Source organism: Mastigoproctus giganteus, chromosome 6 (assembly GCF_048544385.1).
Source record: "Mastigoproctus giganteus isolate SK-2022 chromosome 6, ASM4854438v1, whole genome shotgun sequence".
NCBI classification, from domain to species: domain Eukaryota; kingdom Metazoa; phylum Arthropoda; class Arachnida; order Uropygi; family Thelyphonidae; genus Mastigoproctus; species Mastigoproctus giganteus.
In genome coordinates, this window is record NC_143580.1 from 50,742,777 (window position 1) to 50,763,239 (window position 20,463).

A 20,463-nucleotide genomic window follows, 5' to 3' on the forward strand; every position below is an offset into this window, starting at 1 on the left:
AAAAAAAATGAACTGCTCAAACAATTTTGGCAACACGGAAATGATCAGGTTCAAAAATCATTCCCGAAAACTGTTGGACTACAAATCGACAATGTTACGCATGAGTGGTTTTGTCGTGCACGTGCTAAATAAATTCCCATTAATGGGCCTATTATTAGGGAAAAGTCTTTGGAAGTTGTGAAATCTATGGGAGTAAATGAGTTTAAAGCTTCTGTGGGATGGCTGGACAAGTTCAAAACTCGGCATAAAATTTCTTGGAAAACTGTAAGTGATGAATAGGTGGATCTGTTGATACTGGGGTTGTAACAGAGTGGACCGTCAAATTGGAAGATTTATGTCGTGATTTTTAAGCTAAAGATATTTACAACTGTGACAAAACAGGGTTGTTTTTTAAATCTCTTCCTGAAAAAACAATGAGTCTAAAAAACGAAAAGTGCCAGGGCGGAAAAATTTCAAATTAATGCTTGACTGTATACTATTGTGTACAAATATGCTGGGAGACTTTGAACAACCTCTTGTCATAGGAAAACCACAAAATCCTTGTTGTTTCAAGGGCATAAAGTTGAATCTTTTGAATGTTGACTGGAAGTCTAATAAAAAAAAGCGTGGATGACACGAGATATCATGAGCGAATGGATAAGTCACTTTAACCAAAACATGATTCGTCAAAACAGAAAAATTATTCTTTTCGTGGGTAATGCTGCATCTCACCCGCACATTGAATTGTCCAACATTCAAATTGTTTTTCTGCCACCAAACACATCTGCAGAGTGTCAGCCCTTGGATCAAGGGATAATAAAAAATTTTAAACTTCACTACAGAAAACGTGTTTTAAGACATCTCATTGCAAACATGAACGATGAACATATGCAAGTGACCTTGCAAAGAAACTCAGCATCCTAGATGTGATTCAGTGGATTTCCTCTTCAGTAAACGCAATTAGAAAATAAACTGTCGTGAACTGATTTGTAAAGTCTGGCTTCTCAAACGCAAAAATTGAAGTTGTGAACAGCAATGTGGAGCACCAAGAAGAACAAGAACTTGAACATCTATTGATAATGTACGATACTTCCGCTACAAGTGACCCTGGCTACAAAGATATAGACTCGAACCTCACTACAGAAGACAGTGCTCTAGATATCAACGACATTATCATCGATATTTTTCAAGAAGTTCCTCATGAGGATGAAGAAATGGAAGGAGGTCATTCTGTCGAAGAACATATTAACGGTGAACCACCGAAGAAGCGCTCATACAAATCAATCGTTTAAAAATGTTTTTCGCCGCTGAAGAAGATACTGAAGGAGTTTCGATGGTTTCTTCACTCCAAACAAATGTTGAAAACAAAATTATCAGCCGGAAGAGGTGCAGAAGAAAATAAGTGATTACTGTATGTATTTTTCTTAAGATAAAGTCATAATATGCATAACACAATTGTATGTATATTATTTGCAAAAATATTGTTCAAAATCTGTATATATTTTAATTTAATTTTACATTAAACGTTTAACGATTTTTCTTTCTGTTTTTTTTTTTTTTTTCTCCCTCAGACTTCTTGTTAGTGGACACTTCTCTCTAACGGACACATTCTCGTTCCCCGTGGCTGTCCGTTAAAGGGAAGTTTCACTGTAGTAGCAAAATGTTATTAGGCATTCCCGAGTTACGTAAAACTTGACAAAGTAAGAAGTCCTGGAATGTATCTCTTACGTGTGTCGGGGACTTTTGTATTTTTTTTTAATTAACCGGGAAATCGATTATCCAGAATTTGTTTTTTACCATGTGTCCTGGAAAATCGAGAGTCTACTGTGTGTGTATGGAGTCTAATTTTACATTTTGAAATTTCCACTGGCCAACACGTACAACATCCCTCTGGAGTAATAGTTACAAATTCTAAGGGAAATTGATTCCAAAAATATCAGAATTATGTCTTCTTGAAAGATGTACTGAAATTTTAATACCTGGATGAACAACCAATTTCAAATATCATGCAATAATACATATGCCACCTTAAAAATGAGTCTTTTCCATTTTAAAATAATTCAATCAAATGTAAATCAGTGTTATCAAATATAATATACTGTAGACATACTGTTTCCTTAGAAATACCATTCGAAGTTTTTCTTGTATGCCATTTCGCTTTCCCTCTTAAGAAACCAGCATTAATCTCCTGTCGTGGCATAGCATCCCAGTGATATTGGTACTGCTTTTCCATCATGGATATGTCCTGTTGAAAGCATTCCCCCTTGCTCATCTTACATCTCCCAAATTGAGGGGGGGGGGGAATGAGATAACAATGAAGAAAATGAATTCTCAAAGATATTTGGCAACCCATGTCTTTATAACTCAACTTGCAGTAAAGTTGACTCCAGCAATTCGTATTTATTTTATTTCCTACTTCAAAAAAATTCATGTGCAACTGCTTTAAACAGTGGCCAATCTACTAGTTCATTATTTGTATTAGTCATATAGTGCAAGGTAGCCAGTTGGTTTTGCTGCACTAGCCAAAAAAATAATAAAAATTTAAAAAATACTTGTTTTTCTCCTCATGTATCTAGCTGACCTTTGAATTTTCCCACACTGTCAGTCTCAACTACTTGGGAAAGAAACTCATTCCAGTAATTAACAAATTACTGGCTAAAATAACTATCTACAATCCACATTAAACCTCTTCCTTTGTAATTTGATTATGGATTCTAGTATCCTATAATTTGTTTCAAATACAGCAGTTTCACTGCTTTTGATACTGTTGCACATAAAAGAATGCTGTACAAATTGTAGCAGTGTGACATTAAGGGCAAGTTGCTGCTATGGATAAAGGGATAGTTGAATGGGAAAAGACAAAAGAGTAGTAATCAATGTACACAGCTCTTTGTGGGCTAATGTCATTAGTGGAGTACCCCAGGGTTTGGTGTTGGCCTATTGTTGTTTTCTATATTTATCAATGATTTTGATGAAGGCATATCAAGCTTAATGTCCAACTTTGCAGATGACACAAAGGTTGACAGAGTTGTTGATGAGAGTATGCTACTACAGCAGGATCTAGAAAAGTTAGGCATGTGGGCTGAGAAATGGTAACTGAAGTTTAACATTGATAAATGCAAAGTACTGCATATGGGTAGCAGCAATGCCACAGTAATGTACCAACTGTGTGCTACTAAACTCAGGGTAATGAAAAATGAAAAAGACATGGGGGTGGTAATTGTACAGTCAGATATGAAGTTCTCTAAGTAATGCAGACAGGCTGCCAGGACAGCTCATGGGGTTTTGTCAATGATATACAAGAATTTTGCTAGCAGGAATAAGGATGTAATTATCCCATTGTATAAGGTAGTGATCAGGCCTCATTTTAGGAAGGATGTAGAGCTGCTGGAATAGGTACAGAAAAGGGCAACAAGATTGGTGAGGGTAGCAAAGGGATGCACTTACCAAGAAAGGCTTCAGTTCTGCAAATTGCAACATCTAGAGACTAGGCACCTGCAAAGTGATCTGATTGGGGTGTTTAAAGCTTTGAATTTGATTGAGCAAGTTCAGTGCTGATGGAATTCTTCCTCTTGCTCAGAGTACATGCATTGAGGGAGCATAAATTCAAATTGAGGAAGTATGGTTGCAGAATAGATGTATGAAGTTTGCCTTTAGCCAGTGGGTGGTTGATTGCTAGAACAGACTTCCATCTGTTGTTGTGGAAGTTGATAGCTTAAATAAATTCAAGAAACAAATAGATAAAATTTTTGGAGTGGATGGATAGGTGAAATGTGCATTTTTTTTTTTTTTTTTTTTGCTGATGCTGTATAAGCTTGCTACTATAGCATCAGCTAAACAGATTTGACATGTTCAGCAGATGTGCTTCCTCACATCTGTTGAACATGTTAACTCTCCCTAGCATTACTGACATCTAAGAGGTGCAATATGGCCTGAGCAGTCCTTGCACCAAAAATAATAATAACAATACAATAACCATCTAACAGCACATGAAAACATTTGTAGGTAATACAACAAGTCAATGTCATATCTAATATCTAATTTTTACTGTATTGTAGTACGTTATATATATTATGTGTAAACAAAATACCTGTATATGTGGAAATTGTGGTACGATGTGAAATTCTGTGAATTATTTTTGAAATCTACACATAAACACAGACTGAAACCAGCTGATATATGAATGGAAGTAAAAATCATGTTGGCCAGTGTTGTTAATTTCCACATAATGTTCTTTACAGAACACATTGGTATTATTGTGTAAATTTATGACAACTAGGCAAATGGTTCAATATATTTTCTAGTCATGTCTGTCATGCCAGAATCTAATATTCTGTGCTTCTCTTAAAAGCCATTGACTGTTCATTGCTTATTGAAACAATTCTTACATAAACTTAGTTTCTGAGATGCACCTATGTGACATTTATTTTACTGTACTGGTATTTAAAGCAAGAAACTTCAACATAATGCATAATTTTTGTATTTACCATATTCCCAGAAATAGAAATCAAAAAATGTCAAGTCTGGTAATGGAGAAGGAAAGCATTTTGTAGGATTACTTCATCCAGTCCACTTGTTAAGGAAAGTTTCAATAATGAAGCATTCTCACTTCCCTGCAAAAATGAGATGGTATTCCACCTTATTGAAAGATCAGCTTAGTAATTTGTATCAATACTGGTACAAGAAAGTGTCTTAGCACTTTCAGGGTGTTCAAAGAGCAACATGAGTGTTGTGCTTTGTTTCTACTCCACCATTACAGGGAGGTGCAGTTTTAAATTTTGTGACTGTTAACTTACTGTGCTAGACAGTTCAGCAGTAGTATCCTCTGAGTAAGATCCTCTGCTACCTACCTAGCCTTACTTAGGGCTGATGATAAGATTCTTTACTAAATTATCCTGAAATGTCACTATATAGAAATTTAATGCCAATATTATGCTTATAAATGTTATTAGTATTAATGATGTAATTTGTTTTTTCCAGTCCATGTGTGAGTGTCTTAATACACACACACACACACACACACACACACACACACACAGTTATCACTGTTTTTTTTTTTTTTTTTTTTGTTAGTTGTTGGCGCATCGGCTTCTGTGGCCATAATGCACCTCCCAAAGTTTTTTGCATTTACTCTGATCCAAGCCCAAGGCAGGATTCGAACCCACGACCTTTGGGTTGCCAGGCAGGCACTTTACCCACCCAGCTAGCCTGGTCGGCATCACTGAATTGTGACACCACAATTGTATTGGACCATGCATTGCTCTCAGTATGAAAGACCAAACAGCTTTGCATATTAGAGCAGGCGCCTCCGTAGCCAGGTGGGCAGGAGCAGCAGTGCGTAGCACATGCCTCTTGATCTAGACTGGGGTTTGAGCCCGTGACCACCAAATGCGGAAAGGTCAGAGAATGACCACCGCATATCCACGGAGCAATATGGCCTTAGTTGCTAATGCTCCTAAAAACCCAACAACAACAACATATTAGAGGAGTGGTAATTTGCATCTGATTGTACAAGTCAGTGATAAAGTAGCAGTTGTGGAACTTAGTAAAGATGTCATGGAGTTTCAAAAGGACATGATAGTGGGAGTTTGTGTATCGGGTGCTTGTGTATTGGAAATGGCATGTCTTGTTGGTTGCTCACAGCCCTTTGTGGTTAAAGTGTGCAAGGAATGGTGTTGATTGGATCAAAGCACCTCCTGATGATAGAACTATAAAGGATTACATGAGGCAATTCTCATGGTTAGTGAAGGGTACAGCATATTGTATGGACTGAACAGCAGATCACTGTGCAACAGTACAGTATGGGGAATGCAATAAAAATATCCCAAATAGCAATGCACTGCACACTCAGGCTTATGGGGTTCCACAACAAATAACGCTGATCATTTTCAATAGCAAATGCTGTGGTGTTAACAACATGCTGGTTGGATGAGTCCAAACACCTGGTGCAACATGCTGACAGACTTTTGTGTGTGGTGCAAAGCAACACAAGTTCATTGACCCATCATGCATAGTGCCCACTATCCAGGCAGGTGGTTGTGGTTGCTTAATATGGGGCATCCTTTGTTGATAAGAACTAAGATTCCTGGTGGACCAATATTTCATTGATAAGGTCTACCGACAGATCTTAAGAGACTATGTGAACCCTGCCATGTCATCAGGCCTGCAGTGTGCATGAGTGGTTTGAGGACCACAGTGAAGATATCACCCATCTTGACTGGCCTCCAAATTTGCCTGACCTCAATCCAATTAAACACCTTTGAGATGTTTTGAAACAGGAAGTGAAGTGTGTGGACACACATCCATCATCAAATCTGACACTGTGGAGGGCCTTGCAGGTGCCATGGCTGCAGATCCCTATAGATGTCTTCAGACATCTAGTGCAGTCAATTCCTAGATTAATAACAGCTGTTATCCGTGCAAACAGTGGCCCAACACAGTATTAGGTAGGTCATGATTCATTGATCACTGATGTGTATATATATTATGTTACTGCAAAAACTCAAAATCTAGTAAATCCTATGATTTACCAATTATGTTGTTACAAGCCTGAAATATCAAAAAATGATCCACATCAATGGTTCATTCATTTCTCATATTTTCCTATTTTTAAACAAGATCATAGAGAGAGAGAGAGAGAGAGAGAGAGAGAGAGAGAGAGAGATCTTATTTCCTCAAGATTGCCTGGGTAATGTATTTACTATTGGGGATATGAAATATCCTACAGATTTGCAATAAGATCTAGGAAAATTGGGTTGATGGGCTGAGAAATAGTAGTTGAAGTTTAATGTTGACAAATGCAAGGTACTGCACATGAGTAGCAGTAACCCCAGAGTAACATCAACTGCGTGGTACTGCACTCAGGGTAGTAGAGAATGAAAAGGACCTGGGGTTGATTGTGCAGTCAGACATGAAATTCTCTGAGCAGTGCAGACATGCTGCCTGGACAGCTCATTGGGTTTTGTTAGAGATATACAGAAATTTTGCTAGCAGTGATTATCCCTTTGTATAAGGCCATGGTTAGGCCACATCTTGAGTACTAATACAGGTCTGGAGACCTCACTTTAGGAAGGATATAGATCTGCTGGAATGGGTGCAGAGAAAGGAACAAAAGGGGACTCTTACCTAGAAAAGCTTCAGTTCTGCAAATTGCAGTGTCTCAAGACCAGGCACCTGAGGGAAGATCTGTTTCAGGCATTTAAAGTCTTGAATGGATTGATAAAGCTGAATGTTAATGGTATTCTTCCATTTGATGAGACTACACACAAGATGGGACATAAATTCAAGTTGAGGAGGGATGGTTGCAGCACAGATGTGCGGAAGATTGCCTTTAGCCTGTGGGTGGTTGATTGTTAAAACAGGCTTCCATCTGTTGCAGAAGTGGATGGGTTGAATAAATTCAAAGGAAAAAAGGTGAACTGTGAGGTTTTTTTTTTTTGCTGATGCTATATAACCTTGCTTTCTTGCATCATTTGCAATTATTGCTACTACTCTACCCTCATATGCTTGTTTGAAATTTTGAAAAGTGAATGTACCATGAAATTATCTTGCTTCCCTTTTTGCACTATTACAAACAATCTTTTGGGGATAGGGAATATATCCTCTATTTCCTTGTTTAAAAATCAGAAAAGTGATTATTAGACAGTGTAAGTGATGATAATTTTAGACAAGTTATTAGACTAAGTAGACAAGTGATGATAATTTCCTGCTTCGTTCACTTTTTTTGATTTTTAAACAGTGGCATGGGGTAAGGTATACTCCTACGTTACACAGTTACCTGAGTAACATATTCACTATATTAGGAGTGCATAATATACAGTACTTAGCTTTAGTACTTAGTAGAGGCATATGATGCTTATACAGCATCAGCCAAATAAAAAAAATTAAAAAAACCCTTCCCATTTCACCCATCCATTCACTCTAAAGTTTGTCCACTTCTTTGAATTTAAGCTATTGACTTCCACAACAGCAGATGAAAGACTGTTCCAGCAATCAACTACCCGCTGGCTAAAGGCAAATTTCTGCACATCTATTTTACAACAGTCTTTCCTTAATTTAAATCTATGCCCCCTCAGGTTCTCAGGTTCAAGAGAAAGAATCCCATCAGCATTGAGCCTGCTCAAACCATTCAAGGCCATTAGCATTAGTAGAAGCATATGATGCAAGAAAGCAAGCTTATGCAGCATCAGCCAAAAAAAAAAAAAAAAAAAAAAAAAAAAAACACTTCCATTTCAACCCTCCATTCATTTTAAATACCTGTCCAGCTGAGCCTTAAATTTTTTCAAGCAATCAACTTCCACAACAAGGGATGGAAGTCTGTTCCACCAACAAACTACCTGCTGGCTAAAGGCAAATTTCCATACATCTGTCTTTCCTCAATCTGAATTTATGCCCTCTCAGGTGATTATTCTGAGCAAGAGGAAGAATCCCATTGGCATTGAGCATGCTCAAACCATTCAAGGCTTTATACACCTCTATCAGATCACCTCGCCAGTGCCTAGTCTACAGACACTGTAATTTCCAAAACTTAAGCCTTTCTTCGTAAGAGCACCCCTTTGTTCCATTCACTAATCTTGTTGCCCTTCTCTGTACTCGTTCCAGCAGCTCTGCATCCTTCTTGAAATGAGGCCTCCAGACCTGTATACAGTACTCCAGGTGTGGCCTGACCATTGCCTTATACAAGGGAATAATCACCTCCTTATCCCTGCTGGAAAAATTCCTGTATATCATTGACAATACTCCATGAGCTACTCTTGCAGCCCGTCTGCACTGCTCAGAGAACTTCATATCTGCCTGCACAACCACCCCCAAGTCCCTTTCATTCTCTACCACTGTCAGTGTAGTACCACAGAGTTGATACGTTGCTCTGGGGTTGCTGTTTCCCATGTGTAGTACTTTACATTTGTCAATGTTAAACTTCATTTGCCACCTCTCAGCCCATCTGCTCAACCTTTCTAGATCCTGTTGCAGCAGCGTAGTGTCAGTAGTGTCCTTGACAACCCTGCCAACCTTTGTATCGTCTGCAAACTTGGACATTAAGCTTGATATACCATCATCAATATCATTTATAAATACAGAAAACAATAATGGACCCAACACTGAGCCCTGAGGGACTCCACTAATAACATTAGTCCACGATGAGCCATGTCCATTGATTACCACTCTCTGTCTTCTCCCCCTCAACCACCCCTTTATCCATAGCAGCAATTTGCCTCCAATGCCACACTGCTCCAATTTGTGCAGCAGTCTTCCATGTGCAACAGTATCAAAAGCCTTTCTAAGATCCAAGTATATAATATCAAAGCTATTCCCTGCATCCAGTTCTTTTGTGACTGCATCATAATATCCAATCAAATTGGTCAGGCAAGACTTCCCCTTAACAAAACCATGCTGTGTCCGAGCTATAACTGAAGTCTTGTCTAAATGATCCTACAGTGCTTCTTTAACCAGTGCCTCCATTAACTTTCCTGGAAAAGAAGTTAAGCTCACAGGTCTATAATTACTTGTGTCAGCCTTTGATCCTCCTTTGTGAATTGGGGTCACATTTGCACATCTCCACTCTATGGGTACCTCCCCTGAGTCCAAGGAAGCTCTCATAATTATGGCTAAGGGTTTGCTTACTTCCTTTGCTGCCTCCTTTAATATAACTGGATAGATCCCATCCACCCCGGGTGCCTTTCTTGTGTTTATCTTCAACAGTTTCTCCTCCACTTTACTCCCAGTTATTTCAAGATTCTGTAGCTTACTGCTAGAGTTGAATACACCTCTGGCATTCCCCTCACTGAATAACTCCTCATGTGTGAATGTCGATGCAAAATATTCATTTAGTTTGTTAGCTACCTGAGCAGGATCATCAACAGTTGACCCATCAATATCAAGTGGACCAATCTGATTCATCCCCTTCCTTCTAGTTTACATAAGTAAAGAACTCTTTGCTGTTTTTCTTTGCATCCCTTGCCAAGGATTTCTCGTAATCTGCCTTCGCCTGCCTAACCTCCTTTGTAACTTGGTTGCATATCAACTTGTATCTATCATAGGCTTCTGTGTCATGTGTTAATTTGTAAGTATCCCATGCATTTTTCTTCTCTGCCATATGCCTCATCAGTTCATCTGACATCCATTTTGGCCTAAACCTTGAACAATATTTCTTAGTTGGTATGTAAAGCCTAGTAGCTTCCAAGATTAATTCTTTGAATGCTTCCCATTTTGAATTTGCTGTTGGTAACATCATCAGTTGGTCCCACTGTATAGAATTTAAATACTGTCTCAGTCCATCGTAGTCGCCTTTACGGAAGCAATAACCCTTCCCTTTACCCCTAATGGTAGTTACCTCTTTGAGTAAATCCCACTTCAGCACACTGTGATCACTGCCACCTAGTGGTTCGTTTATCTGCAGATTCTTAATGCATGAAGAATCACTGCTGATAATCAAATCAAGAGTATTACTCCCTCTAGTTGCCTCCCGAACATGCTGATGTAGAAAACAATCATCCAATAAATCCACAAAAGCCCTGCTAGTGTGTGAGTGACCAGCCCCCAAATTCCAGTCAATATCTGGGAAATTAAAATCTCCCATTATAAGACTCTCTGATTTACTGGCCCACTCTATTTCCCTGTACAGTTTCTTATTATACTCATCAGAGTCATTAGGCCTATAGCACACTCCTACTCTCAATTTTGATCTCCCGATGCTTATGTTACACCAAACTGACTCAACACTGCACTGTCCAGCAATGTCGACTGGCTTCACTTCCTTGGTTTTTATGTGTTTCTTAACTAATAGCATAACCCCTCCCCCCTTCCTATCCTGTCTATCCTTTCTGTAGACGTTGTACTCCCCAAATTCCAGTTCTGCATCCCTTATATCTGTGTGACACCACGTCTCTGATATCCCAACAATATCTGCCTTTGATGTTTTGAGCAATACCTCAAATTCATCAAATTTATTTACTAAACTCCTAGCACTGGTGTACACGCAAGTATACCTGCACCTGTTTCTATTCTTAGCTACCCTAACACAACCCATGTCTTTACTTGTACCGCAATGGCTCCCAGCAGTCTCTGAAATATCATGCATCTTGTTTTTCAGGCTTCTGCTCATTCTAATAGAAGCAGTGCAAGAATCTCTTTCACCTCTGCCAGTGGCTACTGTCAATCTACTGGTCTTTGTCTCCCCCCAAGCTAGCAGTTTTCCTACCTACCTAACACTGCCTCGATAGCATCAGCAAATATTCTTGCACCCTTTCTATTTAAGTGTATCCCATCCCTGTAGAAGCAATCTTCTCTTCATTCCTATTTACTTATTACAATGGTGAAGGGAAAGGGACCAATGGAAAGTGCAAGTGCTAGGAAATGAAACAAAATTGATTTAGAAATGATGATTAATTAAGAACTACAAAGCAGGACAAAGTTTGTCATCTATTGCACGGAATTAGATCTCGCTGCTTCAACTGTGAATACTATTTTAAGGGACAGTGCATGTATAAAAGAACATGTTAAAGGATCAACACATTTAAGATCACCAGTGATCACAAAACAGCATTCAGATGCTATATCTAAGATGGAAAGCTATTAATAATATGGATGGAAAATCAAATTCAGAAGCAAGTGCCCCTGAGTCCAATGGCCATTCAAGAAAAAGCAAGAAGTATTTATGAAGATATTAAGGATAACTGCGGTGAACCTCAAGCTAAGTTCGTGGCAAGCAATGGGTGGTGTAATAATAGGTTCAAGCATCACGCTGGTTTCCAAAACATTAAAGTATGTGGTGAAGTTTCCAGTGCCGATTCTGCAGCTGCAGAGAAATTTTGTCATGTGTTGGGGGGAAAAAACCATTCTAAATCTCCACAGCCCTCAACATCCACAGTGGCATGCTTATCAACTGGAAAGTTCATTCTGGCAATGATGCTCGAAAGGTAAAACTTGCTATGTTATGCCTATCTCCTCTCTCTTTTTGTAATTTGTGCACTTTTGTAATTTTTCCTGTGCATGAGACATTTCTTTTTTGCTTTAATCAAATTCAGCATGCATAGTTTGGAGTCTGCATAAACATTAATGGAAATTCCAACTTACGTAAAATTCAACTACTTATGTAGAGTTCCGTGGAATGCTTACGTAAGTTGAGGAGTGGCTGTAATCGATTGTTGAAACAAACTATCATCTAGTGTTGTTGTGGAAATGGGCAGTTTGAATAAATTTAAGGAAGAATTAGACACATTATTAGATGAGGTGGGGTAGTATTTTTTTTTTTTTTTTTTTTTTTTGGTGGTGCTGTATAAGCTTTGCTTCTTTGCATCATTTGCCACTACTAATAATGATAATTAGCTGTATGGTGTAAGATAGCCCTCGGCTTTTGCAGTCTAACCCCCCCCCCCAAATAATTTTAATTTATGGTCCCTAATCTGAAACCATCTGTAACAGTGAAAATTTCACCCTCGTTCATTTTCTTTCACTACTCAATATACCTCAATCAGATTTTCTTTAAGGGTGTCTGATTTCCAAGCTCTGCAATCCACATATTCACTCTTTTCTCATATGGACACACTTTTGCTGATTTCACCAGGTACATTGTGCCTGTCTTTGGACCCTTTCAAGAAGTTTTTTTTTTTTTTTTTTATGTGAGGTCTCTGTATTCCAAGTATGATTTCACAATTACCTCATACATTGGTATTGGGACCTCTCTATCTCTTCAAGAAAATGTTCAATGAATCATTGCTAGGACACTATTGACTCTCCTTGCCACCTATCTACACTGCTTGTTTGTGTCCAACCATACCGTAACTCCCAAATCTCTTCCTTTCTTTCTCTGCTATTTTTAGTTCAACCTCCCCAAAGTGTGTAGCTTATTTTAGTGTCCAGTTCTCCAAGTGCATATTCTGCATTAAAAAAATAGCTGCTTTTAAAAGACAGAGTAATTGGTTGTTGGAATAAACTTATGCCCAGTGTTGTGTTAGTGAAAATTTGAATAAAGTTAAATGATTAAACAAGTTATTAGAAAGGTTGATCATATGAAATGTTAAAAGTTTCTTTTTCTATTATTGCTATTATTATTGGCAATGTTGATAAATGATACATTGTACAGAATGACCTTGTTCATAAAATAATCAATTAAAAAAAGTTAATTTATCAGAGATTTAAAATGTTTCATTCAAATCAGTGTGGTATTGTTTTATTTTATGGTTCAGGTGTTTTGATGATCAGAGCATAATATACTTCATTTGTAGCACTGTTTATATGCAGTTTGTTCTGCTCAAAAAAATTGTTTCTGTTTTTAGCCAAGGTCTCTCCAACTCCATCCCAGGAAAGCCTAACATCACAGCAGCCTAGTGAAGATATAAATAAAAGTGTGAGTTTCTTTTATATGATCTTCTGATTATTAATAAATTAAAAATTATCAAAATAATTATGTAATGTGTAATCCGCCTCTAACTGTAAAGTTGGCATTGTGATAAAGAAAAAGATGTTTTAAATTTAAATGTGCTAAAATGTACAAATTTGTAATTCTCTAAAAGAACATGTGTACACTTTCTGAAATACTCATCATTGCAAAAGTTTTAAAAAGCAATAAGTGAATAGTAAAATTGTAAATATTAAAGCTTTCATAATAATGGAACCTTACAGAAAGTATACAGTTGCTTTTGAAGGATTATTTTTCATTGCTTTTAATTTTATATTTCACTTTTTATCATATAAATCACTGCACAGCCAAAAAATGTGAGTTATGTCTGTATAAAGTCTTTGCTAATAATTTGGATCTTTTTTAATATAGTAATTTTTTCATAAGTTAAAGCAGTTCCTAAAATTTGTATCATTTGAGATTATTAAAAGTTAAACATCAGAAACTTAATGAAGTGTTGCAACTACGCTGTGAAAATAATACCTTTAGGTGTTAGCATTGTTACATTATACAGCAAACCTGTTTCAGATAGCCACGCATCAGAAAGGTTTACAGTAGTTTTTATCCATTTCATTGATTCTATTAAGCCCATATTTTAGAGTCTCTCTCCCCCGCCCCCAATAACTTCTATTCAGTTCATAATAAAAATTATATAATTAATACACTCAAAATATATTACAGCAATAAAGTATACAAGTTAATGTAAACTTTAACTTGTAAAGTTAAAACAGCCATAAGTTAATAACTTAAAACAGGCTCCATAATCTAAGAATTTGCCTTATATATTATATATTTTCTCCTTATTTTTATACTCGATGCGGTCACCAGTTAGCTAGAGGAGCTTCACTTGCTGTTTTTATGGCAGCCTGTATGCATGTATGTACACTAGGCTGCCATAAAAACAGTTAACAGTGGGCCACACATGCATACAACTGAATTTCAGCCACTTTGACAGGTAATGCAGAACTTGGAAAATGATCTGTTCAACTTTTATAGACCAAACAAGTGTTTAGCTGCACTCTTTCCCTCTCAACAAATTGACTGAATTTCTCCATGAGAAAATGAATATCCAATAGGTAAAAAGATTGCAAAACCTAGAATTCCGTTGTGGTTGTAGTAAAGAAATAAACTAGTCAGCTAACCTTATAAAAGCTCACTGACATTTCTCGATGAGGAAAAATTAAAGCACCAATTTCTTAAGTTTCAGTAGTATTATTTTTGTTATCTGCTTAATTTCTGTTATGTTTTGTAGAGTTTATTTTTGTAACGTTTTATAATATGGTTCAAGAATATTTGCTTTTGCTAATGAGGCAGAATTAGGTGGATCAATGAACTGCTAGTTTTTGGGAAAGCAGTGCTTCCATTGGAACATACAGCAGCCTGGAAAGCAAGATGGGACAATTACAAGGCCTACTGAAGATCTTTATGAAACACAAAAAAAAAAATATATATATATATATATATATATATATATAGTCTGTGTTAGGGTTGCTAACAGCACAAATAGGCACATATATACTTGCATATACACTAATGCTAGGAGGATAATAAATAAATTTGATGAATTATTGGTTAAATCATTAAATACACACTTTATGGGGATATCAAAAACATGGTCCCTCTCTGACATAGGAGATGTAGAATTTAAAAAAAGTGAGTGTGTATACAGAAAGGATATCTATTTGTCTAGATCAGGGGTTCCCAAACTTTTTGGTCAGAGACCCACTAAGTAAAAATTCAGTAATAGCAAAGACCCCGAAGAGCAATAAGCTTCAAGTTAATATATTTTATAAACAATGTTTTTAGAAAATGTATCCAATTATGATTTGCAATGCATATTAAAAAAAATTAATAAACACTAACACTTACCCCATGTCTAATGTGAAGGATGTGGTTGCTGTGCTTTTAGAAGAGAAGAAATATTGGGTTCGTGATTTGTTAATTTTAATCTTAGATCTCCATTATTTTCAAGATCTAGTCAATTTCTCTGTTTAGTTAAAATACTGTTAGCTTGGCTAAATCCGGCTTCTACCAACTTGGAAAGGTCAATAATTAAAGGCTTGACAGTTTTATACAATTTGAGGTAGTTTTCAATAATATTTTTACTTGTCCAAAATCCCCCGAAACTTTCTTTTGAGTGCAGTGATTTAGCTTCTAGGTCCATCTTCATTTGAATAATTTCCCCTTGCAAATCCAGATCCAAATTGTCCCTATCACCCTCTGCATGAAATAGAGACATAATCCATTCTAGAACTTTCATATCTTCAAGATCCTTAAATCTATTTTTAAAATCCTCTTTTAAGTGTTTGAGGTGGGCTACATAAATATGTTGGCATCTGAATAATTTCCTTCGGTGCTTCTTGTTCTAAAGATGACATATTTGGAAAGAAATGAAAATTTCTACGACCCAGTGAAGTTTTGAAGAGCATTAACTTTTCTTGAAATCCCAAAATATTTGTATGACTCCTCTGTATAACTATAATGTCTTTGCCTTGCGTGTTTTTTTTTTTTTTTTTTGTGCTTCATTGAATTTTGAAAATATATCAGGAAGGTAAAAGAGGAGGTGGTTTTTACACTGACTAAATTTATCGGCAAAGGATTGATCATGCTTGGACAGAAATTCCACCACTGAGTTATAAAGTTCTACAAGCCTTTGCAAACAGTTACCTTTTGGCAACCATCTTACTTCTGTATGAAGGAGCAATTGGTTGAAATTTGTCATTTTTTTCATATAGCATAGCAAACAGTCGGCTGTTAAGAGCGTTTGCTTTTATTTTATTTATTACCTTAATACAAATTTGCAAAGCAGCATGCAATTCTTCACTTATGTTTTTTGCAACAAGGTGTTGTCTGTGTAAAACACAATGTACTGTTTGTATTTTAGGATTTTATTTTTTAGCTACAGCTAAAAATCCTCTGTAATTATCAACCATAGGTGGAGCCTCATCCATTGCAATTGTGGTTATATTACTGAAGGGAATGTCATACTTTTCAAAATACTCTTTCACACATCTAAAAATTGTTTCACCTTTGGAATCAGTTTTTAAAGATTTGGCAAAAAAGAATTCGTCAATTAATGCTTTTTTACTTGTACTGTAATACTGTACAAATGACTTAAAATATTTATACTTCCAAATGTTGACTTGTCTAATTGCATAGCAAACATAACTTCTTTCAGCTCTGAATTTACTGTTGTTTGGACATCATTTGCCATCTCGGCAATCTTCCATTGCACTGTATTATTACTAAGTGGAATACTCCTTAAAACTGGATTAGCATCCTTTTTCATAACTGACTCTATTGCTATTTTTATAGAGGGTAGAATTATTTCTTCACCAAGAGTATGTGGCTTTCCTTTCTTTGCAATTACGAGAGCAATATCAATCAATGCTTGTAGTCCATCACTGGCTGCTGGTACTGCAGATGATTTTATAAAGGGCTTAAGTGTTGTACGATTTAAAAATTTTTCCTTCATTATCTTGAAATATTCAAGGTCTTTGTCGCTTTTATCATTATGCTGTTTTTTTTAAAATGTTCTTTCATTTTTGAAGGTTTCATTGCATCATTACTAAATGTTTTCTCACATAAAAGACATTGGTTTTGTTTCATTGCTGGAAGTAAGCACAAACCCAAAATTTAAATATTCTACCGAATATTGACGACATTTCTTTTTTGTGTCAGACCATTAAGATGATCATTAAGAGTTTTCTGTAAGAAATTATTTCAACACAACTCAAACTCTTACTAAAATAATTTTATAGTATGAACCAGAGCTGTAATGCTCAACACGTTCTACGTTGATATCAATATTTGTAAAATAATAAGAGAAGTTTACCTCGATATAATACGTAGAACACTTCTGTATGATACTCTCCAGGAATTAAAACGACCGTTTTAAAACGACAATCGTTTTAATTGCTGAAGAGTATCATACGTAAGTGTTCTACATATTATATTGAGGTAAACTTCTCTTATTATTTTACAAATAAAATAATTTTAATAAGAAACTATTAAAACAAAATGAATAATCCACTCCCAAACATTGCAGAACGAAAATATCTACTGACACTAGAAATAGCATTGAAGTTTTACGACAGCAATGGCGGTAAAACAAAAACTGAGCACGACCACTAGAATGAAAATCTGCTTGGACACTAACTAAAAAAATTTATTCATGGTTTCAAGGGCGCACAGTGATTGTCACCTCATGTCGTGTCACTCAGAAAAGGGAGAGCCCCTCTCCCCCGGTGCCATTTGATCGTAAACACACTGTTCAGTGTAAACTGCGAAGTTGGTCATAGGAGACACATTACTATCACTATATGTTATATATGTGTTGTTCTCTTTGGAGAAAGCTAAAGCGAAATGAATTGCCACACTTCATCCTCTTCAGATTTTGAAGATTTGGAAAATGATTTTCTTATAGCCAAGAACAGAGGTGGATTAAGGATGAAATAGGCCCCCAGCCTATTTCATCCTTAATTTTGGGGTCCCTTTAGTATATCTTTAATTTTTTATCACTACTTCAAAAAATATTTACACTGAAAATGAGACCCTTGTTCGGGTGAGGCCCCTGGCCATAGCGTTAATGAGGCCCTGGCCGAGAAAACAAAAGGGAGTAAGCAATGGATACATGACATAAACTGGAAGAGAACAGAAAAGGGCGAATTCCATCATTTACTGCGTGACTTAGAAGATGAAAATCGTTTTAAGATGTACTTATGGATGAATAAAGTAGAATTTAATTTCCAATATAAACTAATTAAGGATGACATACAAGGGCAAAATATGCAATTTCGAAATTCAGTCAGTGGTAAGGAAAAATTAGTTGTATGTTTAAGGAAAGTTGAAATACACTAAGTTTAATTTGGAATAAGGATTTATTCTGTCACAATACAAAACAAAATTTTTTAAATTAAAGTTAATAACGAAAACAACTTCACAGTGCTAAAAGTTGAACTTGTTAGAAATTGTTATGAGTTGTACAAACTGAAATGATCAACTTGTTCCTCCTCTAAGTTTGTAAATTGTAATACTGTTGGTCTATTTTCCTACTTTGGCCATCTTTGAGTATCTGTGTGACTGGACATGTTTCTGTTATCATTTCCTCTATTTTCTTCTGTCAACGTGACAGAAAACTGATCTCGTGAGGATGTGAATCGGCCTTGTAGGCCAACACATTATCTTGTAACTACAGCCATTAACAACAGTTTGTCTCTGACCAATAAACAAAATGAGAAATCTCTCTCTCTCTCTCTCTCTCTCTCTCTCTCTCTCTCTCTCTCTCTCTCTCTCTCTCTCTCTCTCTCTCTCTCACACATACATTTGACGTTTCACTTGTTTCCATGTAACCTCACATGAGGTGATAATAGTGTGATTCCACCCTAAGCCATTTTGTTAACTGCCCGAGTTAACAACATATTTCACATTTAGAAGTTACAGTATGTTTTAAAGTACTGTTTTATTGGACTAAATTCAAAAATAGCAAAAGCTTAAATTTCCAGTACTCACATTTGATCGATCTGAAATTGTTATGGTTTGAATAATAAGAGATTGGCTAATTTTAAGGTGATTGGTTTATTAAAAAATTAAGGGGATGAATAAGTGTAATTACGATGAAAACGGGATTAAAATATGCACAAGGAAGTAGAAGTGCACTAACTCCGTCCTTGATTGTCGTGAAGTATTAAGTTGAAATTCTAAATAGTGAATAAACCAATAGTCGTAATGGGGGGACTTTCGTTAAAACGTCTTCAGTTGGCAAGTTAAGTGAAAGGCAACTTATTTCATTAATGACTTGTTTCATATACTAATTCTAAATTTCTAGAATTATCTTTGTGAGGAAATAGTTTCTTTCAAGACCCCTAAAATAATCTTACCGATCCCCAGTGGCTTTATTAGGAACTAAAGACCCCTCAGACTTGCCTGAAGACCCCTTGGGGGGTTGCTACTGACTACGTTGGGAATCCCTGGTCTAGATGGTTCTCCAGGATCATCCTACAATCTGCCAATGTCATTTGTGTTGTAGCATTTCTGCATAAACAGTCATGTACATTGGGTAGGTTTGCACATTTTGCATTGCATTGCATTGTGTTGTATGACTGGCCATTTAGTGCCCAGACAGCGAAAAAATCACTTGGAAATTCACTTGCTATGTCCCATCCCTTGCCATGAGGAGGCAGGCCATCTGCACCATTCAATGATACTCTGTGCTGCACTGCACTGCCCGCTGAAACCCTGAGGTTCCAGAAGGAGAGCCCTGTAAAATTAAAATAAATAAATAATAATAATGAGGTAAAAGAAAAGGGGGAAGTAAGGGGGGTTGATAGAGGGAGAGGAAAATTATTATTAGCAGATTTAGACAAAGAAGGTACCCATTGGAACTACCTTCTGAGGTAGTTTCTGTGCAAGCAGCCACACTTGAGGTGAGTATCTCCCTCCACTAAAGAGGCCCAAAGATCGGATTCAGTAAAACCTTGAAACATTGCAAATATCTTACATATAGATTTATGTGGTATAACAGTGTACTTAACCTATGGGAATAAAATTGCTGATCGTTTCATTTTTTTTTCTCATCCTTGGCTCTGATTCTATTTAATATTTTGTCCATAGAGGCTTTCCAAGTGGTGGTTCCCTAGGAGTCTGCACATTGTATTGAACTAAATATTTCTACAGGCTGAATCTTAATGGTAGACTATTTGTATACCAGACCCCATGGTTCATTATTTCCTGCTGTCATGACTAGTTCTCTCCAAGTTTTTTTTTTTTTTTTTTTTGTTTTTGTAGCTCCATTGCTTTAGTATATTTTAGCTTGGTTTCTGAGTAAATTCTTTTTAGTTATCCAATTTCTTCAGCAGGCCAATCCCATCTCTGGTATTCTGTACAGGGGAATGGTTTATGCACATCTTCCTAAGTCCTAGGATTATTAGACTAGTTCAGCATTGAGTCTTTTTGCACTTATTGGAGTCTTCCAATTTTTGGTCGTTTTAGGTCTGTCTCATCTTGTTATTACACTAGAGTGTAGATTTTGCATTTGTATCATAGTTGTTTTATTAGTTTAACTCAGTAAGGTCTGTTGTCTGATCCAA

General features: G+C 36.5%; 1 protein-coding gene across 2 annotated transcripts in view; it reads left to right on the forward strand.

Annotated features, from left to right (window-relative positions):
• The window catches only part of LOC150084235 (WD repeat-containing protein 44), a 380,944-nt gene that overhangs the window by 278,927 nt on the left and 81,554 nt on the right, over positions 1-20,463 (forward strand). For both annotated transcript variants that reach the window (XM_090375960.1, XM_090375961.1), the window contains exon 13: positions 13,254-13,324. In XM_090375960.1, coding sequence (XP_090232086.1) covers positions 13,254-13,324 — 71 coding nt within the window. The remainder of the gene's footprint in view (positions 1-13,253; positions 13,325-20,463) is intronic.